This window comes from Neoarius graeffei, chromosome 9 (genome assembly GCF_027579695.1).
Source record: "Neoarius graeffei isolate fNeoGra1 chromosome 9, fNeoGra1.pri, whole genome shotgun sequence".
Lineage (NCBI taxonomy): Eukaryota > Metazoa > Chordata > Actinopteri > Siluriformes > Ariidae > Neoarius > Neoarius graeffei.
The window spans coordinates 86,778,980-86,805,178 of record NC_083577.1 but is presented as its reverse complement, the minus strand read 5'-3'; the positions used below and the strand labels follow the sequence as shown (position 1 = coordinate 86,805,178).

At 42.0% G+C, this 26,199-nt stretch overlaps 1 protein-coding gene across 1 annotated transcript in view; it reads left to right on the top strand.

Moving 5' to 3' along the window:
- Positions 1 to 25,643, top strand: part of ndufb3 (NADH:ubiquinone oxidoreductase subunit B3) — a 36,158-nt gene extending 10,515 nt beyond the window's left edge. The window contains exons 2-3 of the mRNA XM_060928895.1: positions 17,821 to 17,957; positions 25,333 to 25,643. Coding sequence (XP_060784878.1) covers positions 17,830 to 17,957; positions 25,333 to 25,477 — 273 coding nt within the window. The 5' untranslated portion in view covers positions 17,821 to 17,829 and the 3' untranslated portion in view covers positions 25,478 to 25,643. The remainder of the gene's footprint in view (positions 1 to 17,820; positions 17,958 to 25,332) is intronic.
- Positions 25,644 to 26,199: the final 556 nt, after the last annotated feature.

Below are 26,199 nucleotides of genomic sequence, written 5' to 3'. Positions count from 1 at the left end.
TTCTTCGCATTCCTTCCCCAATTTTCCGCGGTCGCCGTTTTTCACCCCCAGTGTGACAAGCGGGTGCATGACCAGCGCCGTTTGCATGGCTGCAGGAGCAGACGGCTGCTTGCTTGTGCTGGGTTACCTCTACCTCCTCCCCTCCTCAAGTCCCATGTTTTAAAGTGTACTTGTGTTATTGTGTGCTTGTGCAGAGGTTTTTAAATGCTCCCACACTGTACTCCTGATAGGAGCATAGTGGGGGGGTGTTCTTTTTTTCCTCATCTTTCCTCATGTTACTACTGTGTTTTTCTTTTCTTTTATCCCTGTCTTCCTGTCCTGTTCCCCCTCTGTAAGGACAGGTTGATGGTCAATTTCACTGGTAACAGTGATAATAAAGGGTTCATTCATTCATCCGGCTGCTTCTGTCCTGTGTCACATCATCAGTAAACACTAGTGACCCAGTGCCACTGGCAGCCATGCATGCCCAAGCCATCACACTGCCTCCGCCGTGTTTTACAGATGATGTGGTATGCTTTGGATCATGAGCTGTACCACGCCTTCGCCATACTTTTTTCTTTCCATCATTCTGGTAGAGGTTGATCTTGGTTTCATCTGTCCAAAGAATGTTCTTCCAGAACTGTGCTGGCTTTTTTAGATGTTTTTTAGCAAAGTCCAATCTAGCCTTTTTATTCTTGAGGCTTATGAGTGGCTCGCACCATGCAGTGAACCCTCTGTATTTACTTTCATGCAGTCTTCTCTTTATGGTAGATTTGGATATTGATATGCCTACCTCCTGGAGAGTGTTGTTCACTTGGTTGGCTGTTGTGAAGGGGTTTCTCTTCACCATGGAAATTATTCTGCGATCATCCACCACTGTTGTCTTCTGTGGGCGTCCAGGTCTTTTTGCATTGATGAGTTCACCAGTTCTTTCTTTCTTTCTTTCTTTCTTTCTTTCTTTCTTTCTTTCTTTCTTTCTTTCTTTCTTTCTTTCTTTCTTTCTTTCTTTCTTTCTTTCTTTCTTTCTTTCTTTCTTTCTTTCTTTCTTTCTTTCTTTCTTTCTTTCTTTCTTTCTTTCTTTCTTTCTTTCTTTCTTTCTTTCTTTCTTTCTTTCTTTCTTTCTTTCTTTCTTTCTTTCTTTCTTTCTTTCTTTCTTTCTTTCTTTCTTTCTTTCTTTCTCAGGATGTACCAAACTGTAGATTTTGCCACTCCTAATATTGTAGCAATTTCTCAGATGGGTTTTTTCTGTTTTCGCAGCTTAAGGATGGCTTGTTTCACCTGCATGGAGAGCTCCTTTGACTGCATGTTTTCTTCACAGCAAAATCTTCCAAATGCAAGCACCACACCTCAAATCAAACCAGGCCTTTTATCTGCTTAATTGAGAATGACATAACGAAGGAATTGCCCGCACCTGCCCATGAAATAGCCTTTGAGTCAATTGTCCAATTACTTTTGGTCCCTTTAAAAACAGGGTGGCACATGTTAAGGAGCTGAAACTCCTAAACCCTTCATCCAGTTTTAATGTGGATACCCTCAAATGAAAGCTGAAAGTCTGGACTTTATGTCCATGTCCATTGTATAACTATAACTTGAATATGTTTCAGTAAACAGGTAAAAAAACAAAATTTGTGTCAGTGTCCAAATATATATGGACCTAACTGTAATAATGTGTGTATATATGAATGATTCACCACATTTCATCTCAATTAAATCTTATTAATAGTAACAGATCTCGATAAATCCAGTGACTACAGACCAAACTTTAATATGCTTAAAGTCAATGTTAATGTCAATAATGACTATTATAAAGGCGGCACGGTGGTGTAGTGGTTAGCGCTGTCGCCTCACAGCAAGAAGGTCCTGGGTTTGAGCCCCGGGGCCGGCGAGGGCCTTTCTGTGTGGAGTTTGCATGTTCTCCCCGTGTCCGCGTGGGTTTCCTCCGGGTGCTCCGGTTTCCCCCACAGTCCAAAGACATGCAGGTTAGGTTAACTGGTGACTCTAAATTGAGCGTAGGTGTGAATGTGAGTGTGAATGGTTGTCTGTGCCTATGTGTCAGCCCTGTGATGACCTGGCGACTTGTCCAGGGTGTACCCCGCCTTTCGCCCGTAGTCAGCTGGGATAGGATCCAGCTCGCCTGCTACCCTGTAGAACAGGATAAAGCGGCTAGAGATAATGAGATGAGATGAGACTATTATAAATTGCCAATGGTAGACCCTCTGATGATAATGTTCTTCTAATAATATTCCATTTCTAAGTCTGAGGTAGTAAAAATCAGACAAGTTGGTTAGAATCTAGTGTCTGGTCTGGTGATCTAACCCTGTCAGATATAGAGTCGTCTTGCTGCCATCTAAAATAGCCCGCCATTCATCCCTGGCGATCTTGGTGATTTTCTGATATTTTTTTCTTCATAGCTTGGCTTTTGCCATTTCCACCAACGGAACTTGGTTTCATTATCTCATTCAAGAGAAAATAAAGTTAAAGACGAGCAGGCGAGAAATGCAGACGCAAAAAAAACACAAAATGGTTGAGTGTCACAGGTTTTCTCGTTCTCTCGCGCGTATCATTAATAGCGCCATCTGTAGGCTTTATCGGTAACTGCTAAGACATTGGGTGGCTCAGTGCGACCCCGCGGCAGGGACCGAATTCCGCTCCATTCATACGCGTGCTTGATCTGTGCACATGCCTCTGGCATTCACTCCAATCCCCCCCGTTATGCCGATCAGTGTACCGACCGGGGAATCACCATAGACCGCGGGGTACACACTCGAGTCCACCCATACAATGTCGGACACACGAGAAGTGGAAAGTCAACTATTAATTTTCGTCAACATAAATGTATCAAGTTATATATTTTTTTAATTAATCATGTGTAGTCAGGGCGGGCGGGAGATTATGTTGTCAGCGGGAGGTCGGGAGGATTTTCTAAATGTTCCCTAAAGCGGGAGTTGGAGACTAAATGTAGGAATACTAAATAATGAAGGACTGGTGAAAGATTTGAAGGAAGACATTAGGCAATATATGGAGGAAAATAACAATGGAGAGGTTGGCCCGCACACTGTATGGGACGATTTGAAAGCGGTTGTTCAAGGAAAGATAATAGCGAGAACCACATTATTTAAAAAAATTAGAAGAGAAGCATATTCAAACCATTCTGTAACATTGAGAGAATTAGAGCAACAATACCAGAAGGGAAATGACCCAAAAGTATATAAACAAATTAAGGACACCAAAATGAAGATATCTGAATTACTATTGGATGAATATGGTAAGAAGAACACATTATTTGAAGCAAAATTATTATGAAATTGGTCCCGGAGCGACAAAACTTTTTGCAAAAAGTATCCGGAAACAGCAAGCAGTGAATACTATACAATACGAAAAATTAGAGTTCCACATCCCAATGAGCTAATGCATGAACCAGAGGGTATTTCAGGGGCTCTATAAAAAGTTATATACGCAGCCACCCGCTGCAAATGAAGAGGAAATGAGAGATTTTTTAGAACAATTAGATTTACCATCGAGACAAAATGAAAGATTAACAGCAGACATTACAAGAGAAGAGATTATTCAAGCGATAAAGTCATTGAAAAATAATAAATCTCCAGGGAGCGATGGCTACCCTGCAGAATGGTAGAAGGTTTTTAAGGAAGAATTGATACCAGCACTCCAGGCCTCTTTTCACTGGACTCTTAAAGAAAATAAAACCCCATTAACGTGGAGAGAAGCAATCATCTCAATCATTTTAAAACCAGGCAAAGATAAAGATAGATGTGAAAGTTATAGACTGATCTCAATATATATAAAATATATACATCCATTATCTCCAAAAGAATAAGTACATTTATTGCAGAAATAATAGATGAAGATCAAACAGGGTTCATATCAGGTCGCCTAACGCAAGACAATATTCGAAGAACTTTACAAATAATTGGCCAAACACAAAAAGGGAAGCAAAGCACTGTACTGGTGAGTATCGACGCGGAAAAGGCATTCGACTGTGTTAATTGGAAATTTCTCTATCACGTACTAGAACGATTCGGTTTCGATAATAAATCTGTACAACTGATTAAAATAGTGTATCAAAAACCTTCAGCTAGAATAAAAATTAATGGAAATTTGACCAACAAAATATCGTTACAGATATCGACCAGACAAGGATGCTGTCTGTCGCCGATTCTCTTCGCAATCTTTATAGAACCTTTAGCTCAAGCAGTTCGACAGAATAAAGAGATTAAGGGTGTAGAGCACAAAATTGGGCTTTTTGCTGATGACATAATATCGTTCCTCGAGCAACCGAACACATCGCTCCCTAAAGCCTAGGTCACAACCGGACGTGCGATTTTTGCCGTTTCCCAAATCGCTGCGGTTTTTTTGTTCGTGGAGAAAGACGCACGTTGGGCGTAAGTTTGTCTTGCAACCTGAAAAAAACGTAAGTGCCCGTAGAGTTTCTTTGGCATGACAAAGAACCTCTGTGGCCAGTCTACGGCTCGAAAATCAGCACATCACATGCTCAACCTCCGTGTGTTTCACGCGCGCCCTCCGTGCGTTTCTTGCGTTTTTTGCACGTAGATCGGCTGTAGGAGCACGTACGGCTGGTTGTGACCAAGGCTTAACCTGATGAAGCTACTAGAACTGTATGGACATTTCTCAGGATATAAAATCAATGTATCTAAAACTCAGATTTTTAGCACTCAACTACAACCCATCGAGAGAGATCCAGGAATTATACCGTACAAATTAAATTGGAACTTAAAAGCAATTAAATATTTGGCTGTTATGGTCACTAAAAACCTTTCCAAGCTGTATAGTGCTAACCATAAAAATTTAAAACAAGAAATACAGAAAGATATAACAAGATGGTCTACTTTACCACTGGATTTAAATTCAAGAATTGATGTAGTTAAACTGATACTACCCAGATTTCTATATGCGTTCCAATCCCTGCCAATAGATGTCCCCCAAGGCCAATTCATAGACTAGGATAGAATGATCTCTAGATTTGTACGGGGTGGTAAAAAACCCAGAGTCAGATATAAAACCCTCCAGCTCCCCAAAGAAAGAGGTGGTATGGGTCTAACGAAACTGACGGAGTACTTTTACGCTGCTCAACTGAGACCTGTATATTGTTGGTGTAAGTCAGAATTTGGAGCAAAATGGAAAGATATAGAAAAAGAAGTAAACCAAATTCCAATTCAAAATATGATCGGGGATAGTCAGTTATATAAGGAACTTAAAATTAATATGAATCCAATAACAGTACACACATTAGGTCTGTGGTTTAAAGTACTGAAAAAGTACAAGATTCAGAATGATGCAAAAATATTAAAATGGAGAGCTTATGACAGCAATTTTAATCCGGCAAACTACAACCCCGATTCCAAAAAAGTTGGGACAAAGTACAAATTGTAAATAAAAACAGAATGCAATGATGTGGAAGTTTCAAAATTCCATATTTTATTCAGAATAGAACATAGATGACATATCAAATGTTTAAACTGAGAAAACGTATCATTTAAAGAGAAAAATTAGGTGATTTTAAATTTCATGACAACAACACATCTCAAAAAAGTTGGGACAAGGCCATGTTTACCACTGTGAGACATCCCCTTTTCTCTTTACAACAGTCTGTAAACGTCTGGGGACTGAGGAGACAAGTTGCTCAAGTTTAGGGATAGGAATGTTAACCCATTCTTGTCTAATGTAGGATTCTAGTTGCTCAACTGTCTTAGGTCTTTTTTGTCGTATCTTCCGTTTTATGATGCGCCAAATGTTTTCTATGGGTGAAAGATCTGGACTGCAGGCTGGCCAGTTCAGTACCCGGACCCTTCTTCTACGCAGCCATGATGCTGTAATTGATGCAGTATGTGGTTTGGCATTGTCATGTTGGAAAATGCAAGGTCTTCCCTGAAAGAGACGTCGTCTGGATGGAGCATATGTTGCTCTAGAACCTGGATATACCTTTCAGCATTGATGGTGTCTTTCCAGATGTGTAAGCTGCCCATGCCACACGCACTAATGCAACCCCATACCATCAGAGATGCAGGCTTCTGAACTGAGCGCTGATAACAACTTGGGTCGTCCTTCTCCTCTTTAGTCCGAATGACACGGCGTCCCTGATTTCCATAAAGAACTTCAAATTTTGATTCGTCTGACCACAGAACAGTTTTCCACTTTGCCACAGTCCATTTTAAATGAGCCTTGGCCCAGAGAAGACGTCTGCGCTTCTGGATCATGTTTAGATTCGGCTTCTTCTTTGAACTATAGAGTTTTAGCTGGCAACGGCGGATGGCATGGTGAATTGTGTTCACAGATAATGTTATGATAATGTTATGAAATATGCGCATGCGTGAAAATGTACTTCCTTTTCCTGGTTGTCATGGCATCACCAAGCTCCGGGAAAACAACGTGGATGAAGACACCAGGGTTGCCAGATACTGCTGACGTTTTCCAGCCCAAAATATGTTCAAATCCACCAAAATGCACTTAAAACCGCCCAATCTGGCAACACTGGAAGACACGCAGTTCTGTTGTTGTTGATATTCGCCATTTTGGAAGCGCAAAATACCAGGATGCAAATTATGCAATGCCCGTATGTAATCAACTCTCCTCATGCGTAGCGAGTCTACCCCTGTAGCGTTCAGACGTCCCATTTTATATCGGTGCTGCCCCGCAAACTAGCATTTACTCCGGAGTAAATTTCTTAAACCGCCTCCCGAGCAGGGTTAGATTTGCACCGGTTTAAGCAGCTTTCAGGTTCAGGTATAACTTTGTACTGTGTGAACGCTCTACCGGGGCAGCCCCGGTGCCACACCGGAGTAAAAGTTGCCGTGTGAACACCCCTTCAGACTTGTTTAGTGCTTTATTTATGTAAATTCACAGCGACTGATATTACTCATGATGGATACCTGATCAAAATGCTACTGGTGGCAGGCAAGAAAGCCATCACTAGGAACTGGGGGAAGGAAACACCACCAACGAAAGATCAATGGATAACAATTGTGGAAGAAATCTTTTTAATGGACAAATTGACACACATACTGAGGCTACAGGGAGCACACCTGGACAGGAAATGGGAAAAATGGACCCTGTACAGGACTCTAAACGCTGATACTGGACTGGAATAATAATTGAAAGATATACCGTTCTACAAGATCGTAAGAATAGTGTGCTCTCCCCGGCAGCTTTCTGTTTAGTTTACTTGTGTTTGTTTTAATTGTTGCAAAAATATGTCAATAAAAATTTAAGTGACAAAAAAAACCCTGCATTTTGTGTTTACTTGTGTTATCTTTGTTTAATATTTAAATTTGTTTGATCTGAAACATTTAAATGTGACAAACATGGAAAAAAATAAGAAATCAGGAAGGGGGCAAACACTTTTTCACACCACTGTATTTAGTCATGGAGTAATGGTTAGAGAAGCAGCTTTGGGACCAAAAGGTTGCTGGTTTGATTCCCTGGACCAGCAGGAATGGCTGAAGGGGACTTGAGCAAGGGTCCATCACTCTGGATCAGAGCATCTGCTAAATGGGGAGCAGGTGGGGGTTCGGTGCCTCTCTCAAGGGCACTTCAGCCATTCCTGCTGGTCCAGGGACTTGAACCAGCGACCTTTTGGTCCCAAAGCTGCTTCTCCAACCGTAAGGTTAACTATGACTTCCTGTTTAATTTATACCTCGCCTTTCTCGACCACAATTCCGTCACAAAACAAACAAACACTCCATGACTAGACCGATAACACCAAGAGTAAAGGAAGGGTTTAAGATCATGCCTTCAATTTGGAAATATTTTCTGAGGTTTTTGAGAAGAGAGTGTGATCAGAGTTTTGGAGCTGCGACATTAAACACGCTCTGTCTTCCATGGAGGAAAACGTCTGTCTGGGGAATCGAGAATAATCCAGAGTCGGTTGACTGTAATGTATTTGACGTGGTGTAATGATGTAGCAGGTTCATGATGAGCCTGAAAGGTATCGAGTCGGAGTTTATACTGAGCGTGGAAAGAAACTGGGAACCAGTTATCAGGAATAGGAGTGATGTGGGCTGTGTGTTTAAGTTACGGATGTGAGAGAGAGAGAGAGAGAGAGAGAGAGACAGACAGAGGAAGAGAGAGAGACAGAGGGAGGGAGGGAGACAGACAGACAGAGGGAGAGACAGAGAGGGAGGGAGACAGACAGAGAGAGAGACGGGGGAGCGGGGGGGAGGGAGACAGAAAGCGAGAGACAGACAGACAAAGGGGGAGAGAGAGAGACCGAGGGCAGGAGGGAGAGACAGACAGACACACAGAGAGACGGGGGAGGGGGAGAGAGATAGAGAGAGGGAGAGACAGAGGGGGGAGAGGGAGAGAGAGAGACAGGCGGAGGGAGGGACGGAGGGCAGGAGGGAGAGACTGAGGGAGACAGACAGAAAGAGAGACAGAGGGTGGGAGGGAGAGACTGAGGGAGACGAGAGAGGGAGGGAGGGAGGGAGACAAAGCGAGAGACAGACAAAGGGGGAGAGAGAGAGACAGAGGGTAGGAGGGGGAGACAGACAGACACACAGAGAGAGAGACGGGGGAGGGGGAGAGAGATAGGGAGAGACAGACGGAGGGAGGGAGAGACTGAGGGAGACAGACAGAGGGTGGGAGGGAGAGACTGAGGGAGACAGACAGAGAGAGAGAGAGACAGACAGACAGGGAGGGAGGAGGGAGAGAGATGGAGGGAGAGACAGAGAGAGACAGAGGGCAGGAGGGAGAGGAAGAGACTGAGGGAGACAGAGAGAGAGAGAGACAGAGGGCAGGAGGGGGAGACAGACAGACACACAGAGAGAGAGACGGAGGGGGAGAGAGATAGACAGAGGGAGGGCGGGAGGGAGAGACTGAGGGAGACAGACAGAGGGCAGGAGGGAGAGACAGAGAGAGAGAGACAGACAGAGGGAGAGAGAGACAGAGGGTGGGAGGGAGAGGGAGAGACTGAGGGAGAGGGAGAGACGGAGAGAGAGACGGGGAGGGAGGGGGAGACTGAGGGAGACAGGGAGGGAGAGACTGAGGGAGAGAGAGAGGGGGAGAGAGACAGAGTGGGAGGGAGAGACTGAGGGAGATAGACAGAGAGGGGGAGAGGGAGAGACTGAGGGAGACAGACAGACAGAGAGGGAGAGAGGGGGGAGAGACGGGGGGAGACAGACGGTGGTTGAGAGAGAGAGAGACAGACAGACAGACAGTGGGGGAGAGACTGAGAGAGACAAACAGACAGTGGGGGAGAGACTGAGAGAGACAGACAGAGGGAGGGGGAGAGAGAGAGAGAGACAGTGAGGTAGAGACTGAGAGAGACAGACAGAGGGAAGGAGAGAGAGACTGGGGAGAGACAGAGAGAGAGACAGAGGGAGGGGGAGAGAGACCGACAGTGGGGGAGAGACTGAGACAGAGGGAGGGGGGAGAGAGAGAGACAGACAGAGGGAGGGGGCAGAGAGAGAGGGAGACAGATAGTGGGGGAGAGACAGAGGGAGACAGACAGTGGGGGAGAGACTGAGAGAGACAGACGGGGGAGAGAGAGAGACAGTGGGGGAGAGACTGAGAGAGACAGACGGGGGAGAGAGAGAGAGACAGTGGGGGAGAGACTGAGAGAGACAGACGGGGGAGAGACTGAGAGAGACAGTGGGGGAGAGACTGAGAGAGACAGACGGGGGAGAGAGAGAGAGACAGTGGGGGAGAGACTGAGAGAGACAGAGGGAGGGAGGGGGAGAGAGAGACAGAGGGAGGGAGGGGGAGAGAGAGACAGACAGTGGGGGAGAGATTGAGAGAGAGAGACAGACAAAGGGAGGGGGGAGAGAGAGACAGACAGAGGGAGGGGGGAGAGAGAGACAGACAGAGGGAGGGGGAGAGAGAGAGAGAGACAGACAGACAGACAGACAGTGGGGTAGAGACTGAGAGAGGGAGACAGAGAGAGAAATTGATCTCCAGCTGCTGAATTATTATTTTAAGTTTTTGGAAATGAGCGAGTGTTCTGGCTGAGGGGCCGAAAAGAAAAGAAGAGAAGAGAAAAGACGGGCATTGCACGAGTCGACACACTTATTTGTTGCCCTTGTTGTACGAGTTCAAGGCCCAAAAAAAAAAGACTCAACATTTCAAGAATACGGTCAGAAATTAAATTGCAATGAAATGAAGATGAAGCAGTCTGACGACGAGGAGCGAAACCAAAGCTGATCTGGTATCCGGCTGGATTTGCTCCGTTCTCATTCACATTTTATACCATTATGACTTATATCACAGGCCACTTTATTAGGAACACCCACCCCTCCTCCTGCTGTTTGCTGGAGTTGATCAGCCGATCGCTCGACAGCAGCACGAGGCGTCACATCAAGAGCTTCAGGTAGTGTTCACAAGGTTCAAACATCAGAATGGGGAACGCTGTGATCTCACACTGAAGTGTGACTTTCTTTCTTTCGCTGTGGTATGGGTGTCGGTTTGAGCCAGATGGACTGCTGGTTTGAGTATTTCAGAAGCTGCTGATCTCCTCCTGGGGTTTTCACACACAACAGTCTCTAGAGTTTACACAGAATGGTGCGAAAAACAAAAAACACTGAGTGAGCAAGTGAGTGAGCGACAGTTCTGCGGGTGGAAAAAAAAAACGCCTTGTTGATAAGAGAGGGTCAGAGGAAAATGATTGGACAGATTGGCTCTTTTTTTTTGCCCAGGAAGGATATAGTAATTGATATAATCACTCTTTACAACCGTGGTGAGCAGAAAAGCATCTCAGCATGGAACAGAAGAAAGAAGAACACATTATATAAGATTGTAATATACTGTGTTTTATGATGATGACGATCACTCAGGGCAGGAGGTTGCTCACTGTTCACGCTCACAGCTCCAAGATTCCCGGTTCGATCCTGAGCTCGGGGCACACCCCCACCCTCCCCTCATATCCATCTGGGTTTCTTCTGGGGTCTCTGTTTCCTAAAAACTGGTGAATTGGTAACTCCGTATCGCTCCCTAGCTCTGTGTGTGTGTGTGGTGCCCCATTCAGGGTGTGTTCTCGCCTCACTCCCAGTGTTCCCAGGATCAGCTCGGGCTCCGCCGTGACCCTGAGCAGCACTGAGTGCAGACGCAGGAATGACCCCGATCCTGCACCTGACCACACGGAGCATCTCGCTCGGAAAATTTAATACAGATCTTGGGATCTATTAAACTCACAGTACACTCTTCTGATCATTCTGAGGATCGTCAGTGCCTTCGTTTTCATAAAGTCACACTTTCTTATGATAAAGTAACTGATTGGATGCCTTTTAATTTTCTAACAATGGAAATAGTTTATAATTAACAATTACTCACCGATATTCACTGAGCCTGAGGCAGATAACTGTTTTAGTGTAAGTACTTACTTACTTACTTGGGCCCTTGGTTCCATGCGGAGCATAGGCCACCGATGATCTTCCTCCATCCAGCTCGGTTCTGGGCTTCCCTCTCCAGATCTTCCCAACGCATCCCCAGTCCAATCAGCTCCCGCTCCGTGTCTTGCCTCCAGGAGTTTCTAGGGCGGCCCCTCCTTCTCTTGCCTCGGGGGTTCCAGGTCAGTGCCTGTCTGGTGGTACTGTCAGCTGACTTCCTGAGGATACAACAGCATTTCACCTGTTGCTAGTCTCAGCTGTCCTAGGACAGTCCTAGGAGAGAGATGTTGTAGTTCCTCATCTCTTGTGCTACCTGGAAGGTTCTCCCTGCCTGGTACATCGTCCTGACGTTCCACGTAGCAATTCTTGTGTTGTTCCTGGGTGTCAGAAGGGGAGTCAGCTTTGCAGCTTCCTCTTGGCTTTCACTGCGCTGCGTCATGCGTCTCCGTTGTGGGGAGCCTTCTTCTCCCAGGCCAGCTTGGTTTTGGATTATCATCGGTGCTTCGGTAACAAGTCTTTTTCTAGGTAAGGTTGTTGGCCTTACGCAAACCCATTTAACCTCTGGGAGAGGGGTTGGCGGAACTGCTAATTAGTACCTCCCTGGCGTCTTAAGCCCCCCTGAAGGTTACAGGTCTCCCATGCACCAGACCCGGGCAGACAAACCAGGTTGGAACAAGCTGCTACACCTCGACAAGGTTACACAGTTCCTTATCCTGGTGGGGTGAAGGCCCCCAGGATCGTAGCAGTTAGTGTAAATACACAGGTGATTTATTTTTTTTTTTAAAAATCGTATTAAAAAATCAATTTATTTCAATCTTCAGAAGTGGCACGCAAATGTAATAAAGCTGCGGTGCAGACACACACAGTTTGATTTGAAATCAATAAAATAAATCCCAGCCCCACCTTCCCTTCGAATAGTTTTACACAGAGGTGGACAAAGTACCCAAGTTTATTACTGAAGTCAAAGTCCAGATCCCGCTGGTTAAATGTCACTCCAATGCAAGTGAAAGTTGCCCAGTCAAATTTTTACTTAAAGTACTGAAGTACTCACTTTTAAAAATACTTAAGTATTAAAAGTACATTCTCTGTCAACGCATCGTTGAATTATTGCCACAACACTTACAAAACCTAACGCCTCTGAATCAACCAGGGCTTTGAACCGGTTCAAGGAACGAAAACGAAAACCGGGAACTTTTTCTATTTCACATGGAACAGAAACGAAACCAGAAACTTTATTTTTTATGTTCCGGAACAGAAACGCTTATTAAAAATAATGGTAACCGGTTAATACCGGTTTTTATTTCGTTCCTCAAAGTTTCTGTAGCCTACAAATAAAAAAGTCATTCTTCTCCTGCGCAAGTTTCTATGACCCGCTGGGGTTCACTTCCTGTGTGACGGTCGCTGACTGAATGGAGAGAGCGGGAAGGTGGACTACTATCACGTCTCCATTACTGAGTGTCTGAGCAAAGAAGAGCCTGAACGTTGCAACCTCCCTATTGGCTGTTTGTAAAAATGTATCAGTTGTTGCCCCTCCCACGGGAATCATCGCGGGCTCGAGAGACGAGACCTGACGAGTTAGTTCGTTGGTAGCAGAACAAAATGTCTGGACACAAATCGGATTTTCAGAAAAGGACAGAAAATAAACGCAGGGTCGAAAATACAAAAAAGGAGGCAGAAAATGCAAAACGAGTTTTAAGGTAGGACAAATGGTTACTTTTCTGAGGCAGCCCGCCGTGGCTGCCTGCAGGCTTATTTATTATAGCCCATTTAGTTAAAATAGTTGATATAAAATGTTTATAGTTATGTGATGGTTGTCCTGATTTAGACTGGGTTTTTTTTGGGGGGGGGGGGGTGTTTGCGCGATGTTGCACCCGGGTCCAGATTAGGGCAGAACCGGCCCTGGCTACATTTCAGGTGTAGTTTGTTTTATGTATGTATGTACTTGCATAGATGTGTACTTGGTCTTCCAATATGGCGCCTAACAAAATCTCGCGGCGCGGTGACGTCATGCGGTAGCCCTCTATAGGGCCTGACTAGCCTTTGGTAACACACTAAACGAATTCTCTTTCATTTTTGGCACTTTTTCTGTTTGTGTAGATGGGAAGACATACTGAGAATCCAAATCACCAACATTTGAAATAATAATTGTTTTGAATTATTTCTTGTCTTATTTAATGAAGGTTGTAATAGAATTAGCCTACATTTGGCTTAAGCTGGATGAGACAGAGACATAATTTTATAGCCATTTGTTAAACAGCTGACAGGGAACGTAATGAACCGTTCCGGGAACGAAATTTTTTTGTTCTAACCGGTTCGGGAACGTCTATTTAATGGTGGAACCCAAAACCGGAAACGTTAAAATTCCGTTTCTGTTCGGAACGAACCAATAGGAAAAAAATTCCGGTTCAAAGCCCTGGAATCAACCGACTGGATTTACTGACTAACTTGTAGAACCTGCAGTGCTGAAGCTCCCCCTGATGCTAACAAACTCTTTTCAAACTCCAAATCATATTGGGTAGCTAATGTTACGAGAAAAGAAAGATTTCTACATTGTTTATTTGGCAAGATTATGCTAAAGTTAATGTTATTCATGTTAGCGTAACTCTGTTTTTACATGCTAACTAAGGCCAAGTTTACATTAGACCGTATCTGTCTCGTTTTCTTCGCGGATGCACTGTCCGTTCACATTAAAACGCCGGGAAACTTGAATCCGCCAGAGCCCACGTATTCAATCCAGTTCGTGTCTGGTCCGGTGCTGTGTAAACATTGAGGATACGCGGATACGCTGTGCTGAGCTCTAGCTGACGTCGTCATTGGACAACGTCACTGTGACATCCACCTTCCTGATTCGCTGGCGTTGGGATCACACACACAGCGGCTCAGTCCCGAATCACTGCTCGTGCGCTTCACTCGCGCGCTCTGTGAGCTGCGCAGGGCCGGAGTGCGCACCCTCCAGAGGGCACTCGCTGTTCAGGGCGGAGTGATTTGGAGCGCAGGAGGAAGCGCTGAGCCACACTGAGGTTTATTTACACATTTCAACCTCCTTCAGGCGCTTAAACTCAGTGAGAACATGAACATCACAGCCAGGTGTGTTTATCTGCTGGAGAAGGTGTTCGCTTGCCATCCTTCCACTTGCAAGTGGTGAGTGACTTGCGCATGCCCGATATGCACTGGGATCATGTGACATGCCGTCTAATTAGTCATGTGATTAGCGTATCCGTGTATTGGCATTGCTGTGTGCACGCGAATCGTTTTAAAAACGTTAATCTGATGATCCGCTGATTCGAAATAATGTAAACAGGGCCTAACAGTGTCCAAGTTAACCGGCTATGTGTTAACGTTAGCCGTGGACAAGGCTGTAGTAGCTTGGTGGGCAAATCCATAGGAAGTCATTTGACGAACCAGACTGCATAGCTACGTTTGCAACGTTATCGCTAGCTCTAAAAGCACAGACAACTTCACTGCAAGCTTTCTCTTGGAATAAAACATTTACATCCCTCAGTATGCTTCCACAGGCTGGACGGCGAGTTTTTGTGGGTCGTTTTCGGCAAACATTTAAAACGAAACGAATCTGAAAACTGAAACATGGGTTCTAGGTATGGCCATGAGGGCGCACGTTCTCCAGAAGAACCTCCTCCTTCCATTCTGCCATCGACTGATTGTGTTAAATAATGCTGCTTAGAAATCACTGACGTGAGTCTATGGACATGACGTGACCCGAGTGATTACTGATCGGCTCTCAGTGTCACCTGGGGAAAAACCCAATCACGTTTTAGAAAAGAAAAGAAAAAAACCATCCACTTTCAAAGCTGCTTCATAGTAATAATAATAATTTATTACTTATTGTGCGCAATCTAACATGCTATAGATATGATCGATTGCGCATTACAGAATATATACACATATACAATACAATTTAAAAATAATGATAACTCAAACTAATTAAGATAATTACCATTTAAAAAAAAACTAATTATAAAAAGCTAATTTAAAAAAATAAGTCTTGCGTAAAACTTTAAAAGTATTCAATGATTTACATTGTCTTATATCTAGCGGGAGCCTATTCCAAACTTTAGGCGTGGCATTTTCAAACGCCCGGTCCCCTAGTGTCTTTTTGGTTCTATGCGTATTGTCTATTAGGAGTGTACCCTGGTTACCTCTTAACCGATACCACAAACTCTCTTTAGTTTTTATCAAACTCGACAGATATTGTGGTGCAACGCCATAAATACATTTGTGAACAAGCATTGCTATCTTAAATTCAATTCTGTAACTAACCGGAAGCCAATGCAGGTTCATCAGTGATGGAGTAATATGATCAAACCTGGATACAGAACATACCAGCCGAGCTGCTGCATTCTGCAGGCGCTGCAACTTACCAAGATGAACAGCAGGCGTACCATACAGTAGACCGTTACAATAGTCCAATCGAGACATTATGATGGCCTGTACAATTGACTTCCTATTATCATACGACAGATACTTCCTGATTCGTCTAATATTGTGCATATGGTAATAAACAGACTGACATATACTATTAATATGTGTAGTCATATTCATATTTGCGTCAAACCATGCACCAAGATTTCTAACAGAGTGAACAGCAGACACCTTCGCTTTACCTACTTGCAAGTCATTTAATGTAACCTTATTCAACTGTGCACGTGTGCCTATAATAAGGAACTCAGTCTTAGCATCGTTCAACTGCAGTTTGTCCTGGACCATCCATGTTCTTATATCCTTGATGCAACCTTGTAAAGCATCAACAGCATCTGACTCAGCAGCAGAACCATCTGGCTTGAATGAAATATAAAGCTGCATATCATCAGCGTATGCGTGAACGTTGGGGAGGTGGGATTCAGCAATGTCGAAAAGCTTACTCACATACAAGGTGAAGAGCAGGGGTCCCAGACATGATCCTTGAGGTACCCCTTGAGGCAGATCAAAGTCCTTCGAATAGCTCCCATTAATCAGGATTCGCTGTTTCCTGTTTGATAGATACGAGTGTAACCATTTAAGGGCGGTACCTGTAATCCCATAAGTCACACAAAGGCGATTCAGCAATACTTGATGGTCAATCGTATCGAATGCTGCGCTCAAATCTAACAATACTAGGAAAGTAACTTGTTGGTTGTCCATGTCGTTCTGTATCTTCAACAGGGCAGTCTCTGTGCTGTGACCCAGCCGATAGGCTGACTGGAGGATAGGATATAAGCCCGATAGAGCAACATGATCGGTTGTCTGATCGTAGACTGCTCTTTCAACCAGTTTAGAGAGATATTGCAAATTACTCACAGGTCTTAAGTTGGACAAGGAAATCCCTTGATTGACCTTCTTCAGTCTTGAATCCACAAGAGCCGTCTTCCAATCAATTGGAAAATGGCCCAGAGAAAGCGAAGAATTCACGATGTTAGTGATGACAGGGAGAAGCGTATCGAATATACCAACTACTAAATTAGTCGGCATCGGATCAAGTTGGCAACTTTTCTTCGATGATCTATTAACCAACTTCCTCATATCATCCACAGAATACGTACTGAAATGATCAAGTTTCTTATCACCTGTAAACACTTTGTCCTTAGCCACTGCCCCGGGGTCAAGAGTGCACGCATCCAGAACTGCTCGAATTCTTGCAATCTTACGGTCAAAAAATCTACCAATATCATTTGCTAGGACTGAATTGTCTGGAAAACACAGCTCATTCTTCGGGAGTAGCAACGATCGAGTGGCCCTAAATAGCTTCCCTTGGTCTTCACTATTGTCCTTCACAAAGTCTGAGTAGAATGCACGCTTAGCCCGTGTACTTAAATAGGTGACGTGGTTCTTAAATTTCTTAAGTAACGAGTATCGAGGAGCTTGACAGAAATGTAGTGGAGTTAAAATTATAAGTTTCAAAAAAAAAAAATGCTCAGGTAAAGTACAGATACTCAAAAAGTGTACTTAAGTACAGTACTCAAGTAAACGTACTTCATTACTGTCCACCTCTGGTTTTAGACCAAACTTCGGAACGTCTTTAGTGTTTTTTCGGAGCAGCATTTTCTTTCACCGTCTGTAATTCTTCCTCACTTACAGTGACGAAGCAATCGGACGCCATTTTGCCGAGTCGCTCGAGGTGGTGATCGAGAAATAGTCTGAATTTCTTGACCAATCAGCTCGCGCGGTTTTCTATAATCATCTCTGTATTTATACTAATTACAAATAATCTATAATTATTTGTAAGTTATATAAAATCTCTAAATGTCCTTTTTTTCATGAGCTAGTGTTTGGTCTTGTTGGTCTGTCGTTCCCAAGGCAAATAAAAGAAAAACAAGTGTATACTGTAAATTGATATGATGGTGAAGGGGCTTTCCAGGTAACTTTTATTTATTTATTTTTTTTAAACCACATCATGCATGTCACACCTCCATCAAAACTCAGAACTACTTATGCTGTCATATCAAAAAGAAAAGAGAAAGTAACCTCGATGGCGTGTGGGTTTTTCCCCCCACAGTAAACAGTCATGGGCGGGGATCACAGCCACAGCAAGCTGTCCATGCCGGACTACAAGACGTGGAAATGGGAGGGGACTCCTCTGGAGCTGACCCAGCAGCGGCTCGCTCGGAGAGGACTGAAGGACCCTTGGGCGAGGTGAGACGCTCTGTTAGAGTCGGAGAGGAAAACCTCAGGCTTCCATACAGTTCACTGTCTGACAGCACTGAATCTGAGACGGTTCGGTTCGGTGGCCTTCGTCAGCCTTGCGTTTATTTCTTGAATGATAACAGTGTAGCAATCGGACGCCATTTTAATAAATCAGAGTGTATTTACACATCAGTTAAATTATTTTTTTACACAACAGTTAAAAAAATACTTTCTACACAAGTTTTGTTTTTGTTTTTTAAACACAGCAGTTAATATTTTTTACACAGCAGTTAAAAAAAAAACTTGCACAACAAATTATTTACACACAGGTTAAATTGTTTTTTACACAGCAGTTAAAAAAATTACACAAGTTAAAAAATTGTACACAGCAGTTAAATTACATAAGTTAAAAAAAATATTTTTTACACAACAGTAAAAAAAAATTACATAGCAGTTAAAAGTTACACAAGCTAAAAAATATTTACATAACAGTTTTATATAATGTCGAATTTTTTTTTACACAGGTTAAATTTTACACAACAGTTTAAAAAAATACACAAGTTAAAAATTTACACAACAGTAATTTTTTACACACAGGTTAAATTATTTTTTACACAGCAGTTAAAAATTATTTTTTACACAGCAGTTTAAAAAATTACACAAGTTAAGAAATATATTTACATCGCAGTTACAAAAATTAACACAACAGTAAAAAAAAATTATACTCATAATTTTTTACACAGCAGTTAAAAAAAACTGACATTATTTACACACAGGTTAAATTGTTTTTACGCAACAGTTAAATTACATAAGTTAAAAAATATATTTTTTTACACAACAGTGAAAAAAATTACACAAGTTAAAAACAGTTATTTTTACATAGCAGTTAAAAAATACTTTCTACACGTTTTGTTTTTTAAACACAGCAGTTAATATTTTTTACACAGCAGTTAAAAAAAAACCTTACACAACAAATTATTTACACACAGGTTAAATTGTTTTTTACACAGCAGTTAAAAAAATTACACAAGTTAAAAAATTGTACACAGCAGTTAAATTGCATAAGTTAAAAAAATATTTTTATACAACAGTAAAAAAAAATTACACAGCTGTTAAAGTTACACAAGCTAAAAATATATATTTGCATAAGTTTATGTAATGAATTTTTTTTACACAGGTTAAATTTTTACACAACATTTAAAAAAAATACACAAGTTAAAAATTTACACAACAGTAATTGTTTTACACACAGGTTAAATTATTTTTTACACAGCAGTTAAAAATTATTTTTACACAGCAGTTTAAAAAATGCACAAGTTAAGAAATATATTTACATCGCAGTTACAAAAATTCACACAACAGTAAAATATTATATATATATATATATATATATTTTATATATATATATATATATATATATATATATATATATATATATATATACATACCCATACCCATTATTTTTTACACAGCAGTTAAAATTTTTTTACACAAGTTACACATTTTTTACACAGCAGTTAAAAAAACCTGATACAACAAATTATTTACACACAGGTTAAATTGTTTTTACGCAACAGTTAAATTACATAAGTTAAATATATTTTTTTACACAACAGTAAAAAAAAATACACAAGTTAAAAACAATTATTTTTACATCGCAGTAAAAAAAATTCCACAACAGTAAATTTTTTTTTTTACACACAGGTTAAATTATTTTTTACACAGCAGTTAAAAATTACACAAGTTAAAATATTTTTTATACAACAGTTAAAAATTTTTACACACGTTTGAATTTTTTTTTTTACATAAGTTAAAATACATTTTGCACAACAGTTTTTTTTTTTTTTTTTTTTCTTTTTTTTTTTTTGGACACACTAGTCATCTGTCCTTTTTTTGATGATTGATTTATGATCATTTCCTCGACTCATTTCAGTCGTTACCTTTTAAAAATCTCTGCACTGATCCAAATCGTCTGATCCTCACACTCTGACTGAGTGGATCTGTCAGGAGGGAGATGAGTTTTGTTTTTTTAAGAGTAATTTCCCGAAAGCTGCAGGGTCTCAGTCTGAGTGTTCCCCTCCTCCCCACCAGGTGGCTCTAGAGGTGCATTAATATTTGTAAGAGAAACTCTAGCGGCGGGTGTTTGAGTAATTCACGAAACCTTTTAGCCCTGAAAGCGCGTCGTCCCGCTGTAACCCGGTTTAGGGCCGACCCAGAGGACGCCCACGGGACCGACCGTCACACGGTCACCACTGAAACGGTGCACAAAGCTTCATAGCTCTCTGCGTTCGTGGGGTGTGACGGCGAGTCAGAAGAAAGACTGAGATCTTTCTATCTTTCAGAAGAAGGTGTCATTGAGTGAGTTGTTTTTTTCCGCCACATGATCCCAGTTTTGTTGAAGCCCTTTTACGTTTGGGGTAAAAATTGATCATTTTCACCTGTTTGACTGTTTCAGTTAAACTTTTGCTCTACACATCGCATCATCATCATTCATGGCTTTAATAAAGAATGCACTCGGCCCATCAACTGCAGTCTCTTAAATGTTTTACTCCGCTCATTTTATATTCAATTTCAGAGCAGAACTTTAAAAAAAAGTAAAATCATAAACGCCTGATTATTATTATCTCATCTCATCTCATTATCTGTAGCCGCTTTATCCTTCTACAGGGTCGCAGGCAAGCTGGAGCCTATCCCAGCTGACTACGGGCGAAAGGCGGGGTACACCCTGGACAAGTCGCCAGGTCATCACAGGGCTGACACATAGACACAGACAACCATTCACACTCACATTCACACCTACGCTCAATTTAGAGTCACCAGTTAACCTAACCTGCATGTCTTTGGACTGTGGGGGAAACCGGAGCACCCGGAGGAAACCCACGCGGACACGGGGAGAACATGCAAACTCCGCACAGAAAGGCCCTCGCCGGCCACGGGGCTCGAACCCAGAACCTTCTTGCTGTGAGGCGACAGCGCTAACCACTACACCACCGTGCCGCCCACATTATTATTATTATTATTATTATTTAATGGAGCGTAGGTCTGGGTTTTGAGAAGCCGAGCAATCTCAAAGTTACATTTCCTGATTTGACAGGTTGTGTATAACGAGTGTCCAGATTTGACTCAACATCATATCTATTCAGTTCCGTGTGGGACGGTGAGGTGAAACTGAAATTAACATTGAAAATAAGGATTTGTAAATAATCTTTGACCTGTATTGCATGCAAAACAATACAACAGCACATTATTTAATGTTTTACCTCATTAAGTAAGTTTTTGTTTATTTATTTATTTTCAGAATAACCACACCTCTATTTTGATTATTGCAGCACATTAAAAAAAAAAAGAAGTTTGGCCTGTAAAGCATTTCTCACTTTATAATGTTCCCGTTCCTTCTCACAACACTGAAGATATTTAGAGGCTGAAGACACCAAGCGATGAAGTGTTTCAGGTGTTATTTTGTCCCGTTCTTCCCCACTCATTCTCTATTGGGGATGGAGCGGCCACGCCCTCTTCTTCCACAGCCACGCCTTTGTAATGTGGGCAGAATGTGGTTTTGCATCGTCGTGTTGAAATCTCCCTGGAAAAGACGTCGTCTTGAAGGCAGCAGAGATTAGATTAGATTAGATTAGATTCACTTTATTCATCCCACATCGGGGAAATTCACATGTTACAGTAGCAAGAAAATGTCAAACAGATAACAAATAAAACTGAAATAAAAATTAGACAAACGAAGGATTAAATGCAGAGGGCTATTTGCATTATCTACCGTGAAAAAGTATAGAAACATTGCCTTATTGAGAGGCTCGGAAAAATTGCACATTACAGGTAGACTCCTGTATATATACACACACACACACATATATATATATATGCATACAGTTGTGTTCAAAATAATAGCAGTGTGTTTAAAACCATGAGTAAAGCTCAAAATCCTTATAATAGTTTTTATTTCCATGCATTGGGAACACTGCACATTATATTCTACATCAAAACATGAAGAAAAATGTATGAATATTTTAATTACTTTACAGAAAATGAAGAAAAATGAACATTGGGCTGTTCAAAAAAATATCAGTGTCTGCATTTTTCATTACAAACTCCAAATATTTACTGTATAAACTGAAAAAATCTTAAGGATTTAGTATTCCTGTGAATCACTAAACTAATATTTAGTTGTATAACCAGGGTTTCTGAGAACTTCTGGCACCTGTGAACAGGTATTCCAGCCCAGGATGATTTGGCAACATTCCACAATTCCTCTGCATTTCTTGGTTTTGCCTCAGAAACAGCATTTTTGATGTCACCCCACGAGTTTTCTATCGGATTAAGGTCCGGGGATTGGGCTGGCCACTCCATGACTTTCATTTTGTTGGTCTTGAACCCTGATGCTGCTCGCTTACTGGTGTGTTTGGGGTCGTTGTCTTGTTGAAACACCCATTTCAAGGGCATTTCCTCTTCAGCATAAGGCAACATGACCTCTTCAAGTATTTTGATATATGCAAACTGATCCATGATCCCTGGTATGCGATAAATGGGCCCAACACCACAGTAAGAGAAACATCCCCATATCATGATGCTTGCTCCACCATGCTTCACTGTCTTCAGAGTGTACTGTGGCTTGAATTCAGTGTTTGGGGGTCGTCTGAAAAACTGTCTGCGGCTCTTGGACCCAAAAAGAACAATTTTACTTTCATCAGTCCACAAAATGTTTCTCCATTTCTCTTTAGGCCAGTCGATGTGTTCTTTGGCAAATTGTATCCTCTTCAGCACATCGTTTTTTTAACAGTGGAACTTTGCGGGAGCTTCTTGCCGATAGATTAGCTTCACACAGGCGTCTTCTAATCGTCACAGTACTCACAGGTAACTTCAGACCGTCTTTGATCACCCTGGAGCTGATCATTGGCTGAGTCTTTGCCATTCTGGCTATTCTTCGATCCATTCGAATGGTAGTCTTCTGTTGTCTTTCACGTCTCTCTGGCTTTGCTGTCCATTTTAAAGCACTGGAGATAATTTTAGCCAAGCAGCTTATCATTTTCTGCACTTCTTTACAGTATACATTTTACCTCTCCAATCAACGTTTTAATCAAAGCACGCTGTTCTTCTGAACAATGTCTGGAACGACCCATGTTTCTCAGGTTTTCAGAGAGAAATGGATGTACAACATGTGCTGCTTCATCCTTAAATTAGGGCCACCTGACTGACATCTGTTTTTTCACAGATCTGTGGTTGGTAGAAGAGAGCAACTGGACTTGCTTGACGATTCTTGAAGACGTTCTGTCTGACTACTAGGGAGTATCCAGTATTTATCCTCTCATGGATCATCATAGAATCCGAATCAGAATGCTGATGGCTGCATTGTGGGCGGCTGATAAGATGTCATAGACACCCACCTCTGTTCAATGATGGTCGTTCCAGGTTGACATGAACGATCCACTCTGGCGAAGATGTCTGCCAGTTTTCTGGAAAACTGTCTATGACATCTTATCAGCTGCCCACAATGCAGCCATCAGCATTCTGATTCGGATTCTATGATGATCCATGAGAGAATAAATACTGGATACTCCCTAGTAGTCAGACAGAACGTCTTCAAGAATCGTCAAGCAAGTCCAGTTGCTCTCTTCTACCAACCACAGATTACTATGTACCTGGACGACTGAGTTTCTTCACAGATATGTTTTTTCACAGAATGAATGACCTCACTAATTAAACTCCACACTGCTATTATTTTGAACACGTCCCTTTCACTTAATTATTCGATTACACAGACTCAGGAGCATGCATATCATAAATGCTGGGTCTGTTGGTTTTCTATGACTCTACTACACCTACTGGTAAATTAATTGCCATGTAGTAATATAATTTCCACCAAAAACAGTGATTGATCTGGTTAGTCGTGCTGGACTGCTATTATTTTTGAACGCGTGTGTGTATATATATATATATATATATATATATATATATATATATATATATATATATATATATAAGTATGCATAAAAATAGTTTAAGGCCTATATTGTTGCACATAATAATTGCATCGATGAGAGATGGCAGAGGTAGTAGTGGTGAAGTAGTTCAAATATAACGACCAACAGGTTATTGGTGCTACGTTACAAGTTGTGGGTGTTTATATATGTTGCTCCAAAATCTCAGTGTACTTTTCTGCATTAATGCTCCATCACAGAAGTGTAAGTTACCTTTACCAAGGGCACTGACCCAACCCCATACCATAACACACCCTGGATTTTGGACTTGTTCCTGGTAACAGTCTGGATGGTCCTTTTTGTCTTCGGAGCACACGCGATCCATTTCTTCCAAAAAAGACCTGGAACACTGATTCGTCTGACCACAATACACGTTCCCACTGTGTGACGGTCCATCCCAGACGCCTCCGAGCCCAGAGAAGCCGACAGCGCTTCTGGACACAGTTAACCTAAGGCTTCCTTTTTGCACAGTAAAGTTTTAACTGGTGTTTGTGGATGTAACTCTGTACTGTAGCTTGATAAAGGTTTTCTAAAGTAACCCCGAGCCCATGTGGTTCTATCAGCTGTAGATGAATGACGGTTCTTGATGCAGTGAGGGATCGGAAATCACAGGGGTTCAGATTAGGCTTGAGCCCTTTGCCCTTTACACACTGAAATTCCTCCAGATTCCTTGAATGGTTTAATGATAATTATTGTGCATTAGAGGGTGAAATATCCAAATCTCTTCCTGTCTTTTTTTGAGGAACATTGTTTTAAAACATTTCAATAATTTTCTCAAGCATTTGTCGATAAACTGGAGATCGTCTGCCCATCTTTACTCCTCAAAGACTCGGCCTTTCCTGGATACTGATTTTGTACCAGATCACGATTACAGTCTCCTGTTGACATCACAACATTATTTAATTGTTGGACCTCATTACTCGTCCTAAATTTCCCTGTCACATTTTTTTTTTTTTAATTATTATTTATTTTTGGAAGGTGTTGCAGGCTGAAACTCGGGAATGGACGGATATTAACAAATGAAATGAAGTTGACCAGAGAAAATACAACTCAAAGTACATTTAGAAGTTCTTGTGTTTATTTATTTATTTGCATGCATGCATTTCCATACCGTCCCACCTTTTTCTGTTTGTGAAAAGATTTCGTGTATAAACGCTGTGGGGAAAACCCTGGACAACCAGAGAAACTTTTTTTTTTGTCTGTTTGTTTTTTTTGTCATAGTATTATGTTGGAATGAGATTTGATTTGGTACCGTCTCAATGACTCACTGCCAGTTTATTCCTGAAACGCTCTTTCTGTAGCAACAGCACTTTCACTTCATTTGAGCAACTCTGATCATTTCATCTCAATGAAACTTCCAACACCGAACGCTCTGTGTTGTTTTTTTTTTTGTCCAGGAACGAGGCGTGGAGGTACAGCTTCGGCCCCCCGGTCACCTTCCGTGAAGTGCTCTTGCGTGGATTTAGAACCGGATTCATCGCATTCGCAGTGGCCCTGGCTGTCGAGTACACGTTCTTCCCTCCGAAGAAGTCGGAGCACTGAGGGCAGAGCACACACTCACTCACCCGCACAAGACACCTGAAGCCCTGAAGAGACACTGAACCATCAGACTCTCATGTTCACTGCAGGTTAATAAGCCACCTGTAATATTCCGACGTGCTGTAGTGACGTTTCCACTGTATGAGAAATAAACACGTTATTTCTGCCAGTGTTGTGTTGTCAGTCTTTCAGGAGACCAGCCAAGAGCCAGTGGTCTGATCACTGATGGGATCTACAGCTCCGGGGTGTGTGTACACGGTCTGGTCTGACGTGTCTCTAAAAACACAGTCTAAATACAAACATCTTCCAGGATATGTCCACATATCAGGAAAACTGTTTCTCAATCATATAAGAAGAGCCTGGATAATAAGATACATACGAGGGCACCTTCTTAGAAGAAAGTAAAAAGAAAGTACGCCCTATTTCAAGTCTACGTTTTTATTGATGGGGGATTAAATAAATTGTGTCGTTCTCAGCAACGTATATAAACGAACGAACAACCTCAGGTGACTGGAAAAAAAAAATGAATTTCAATATATAGACCCCTTGCGTGTGGCATCACGTGGTAATTTATCCTGGGGGACAACCAGACACCGTCTTTCCTGTAGACAAGGCTTAAAAGCTAGACGGCCTTTCGATTTCATAAAATCAGTGAAATTTAGTTCCGTCTGAAATGTGCTCATTGTGATATCTGTTTATTTCTGTAATATCTCAAAATATCAGGC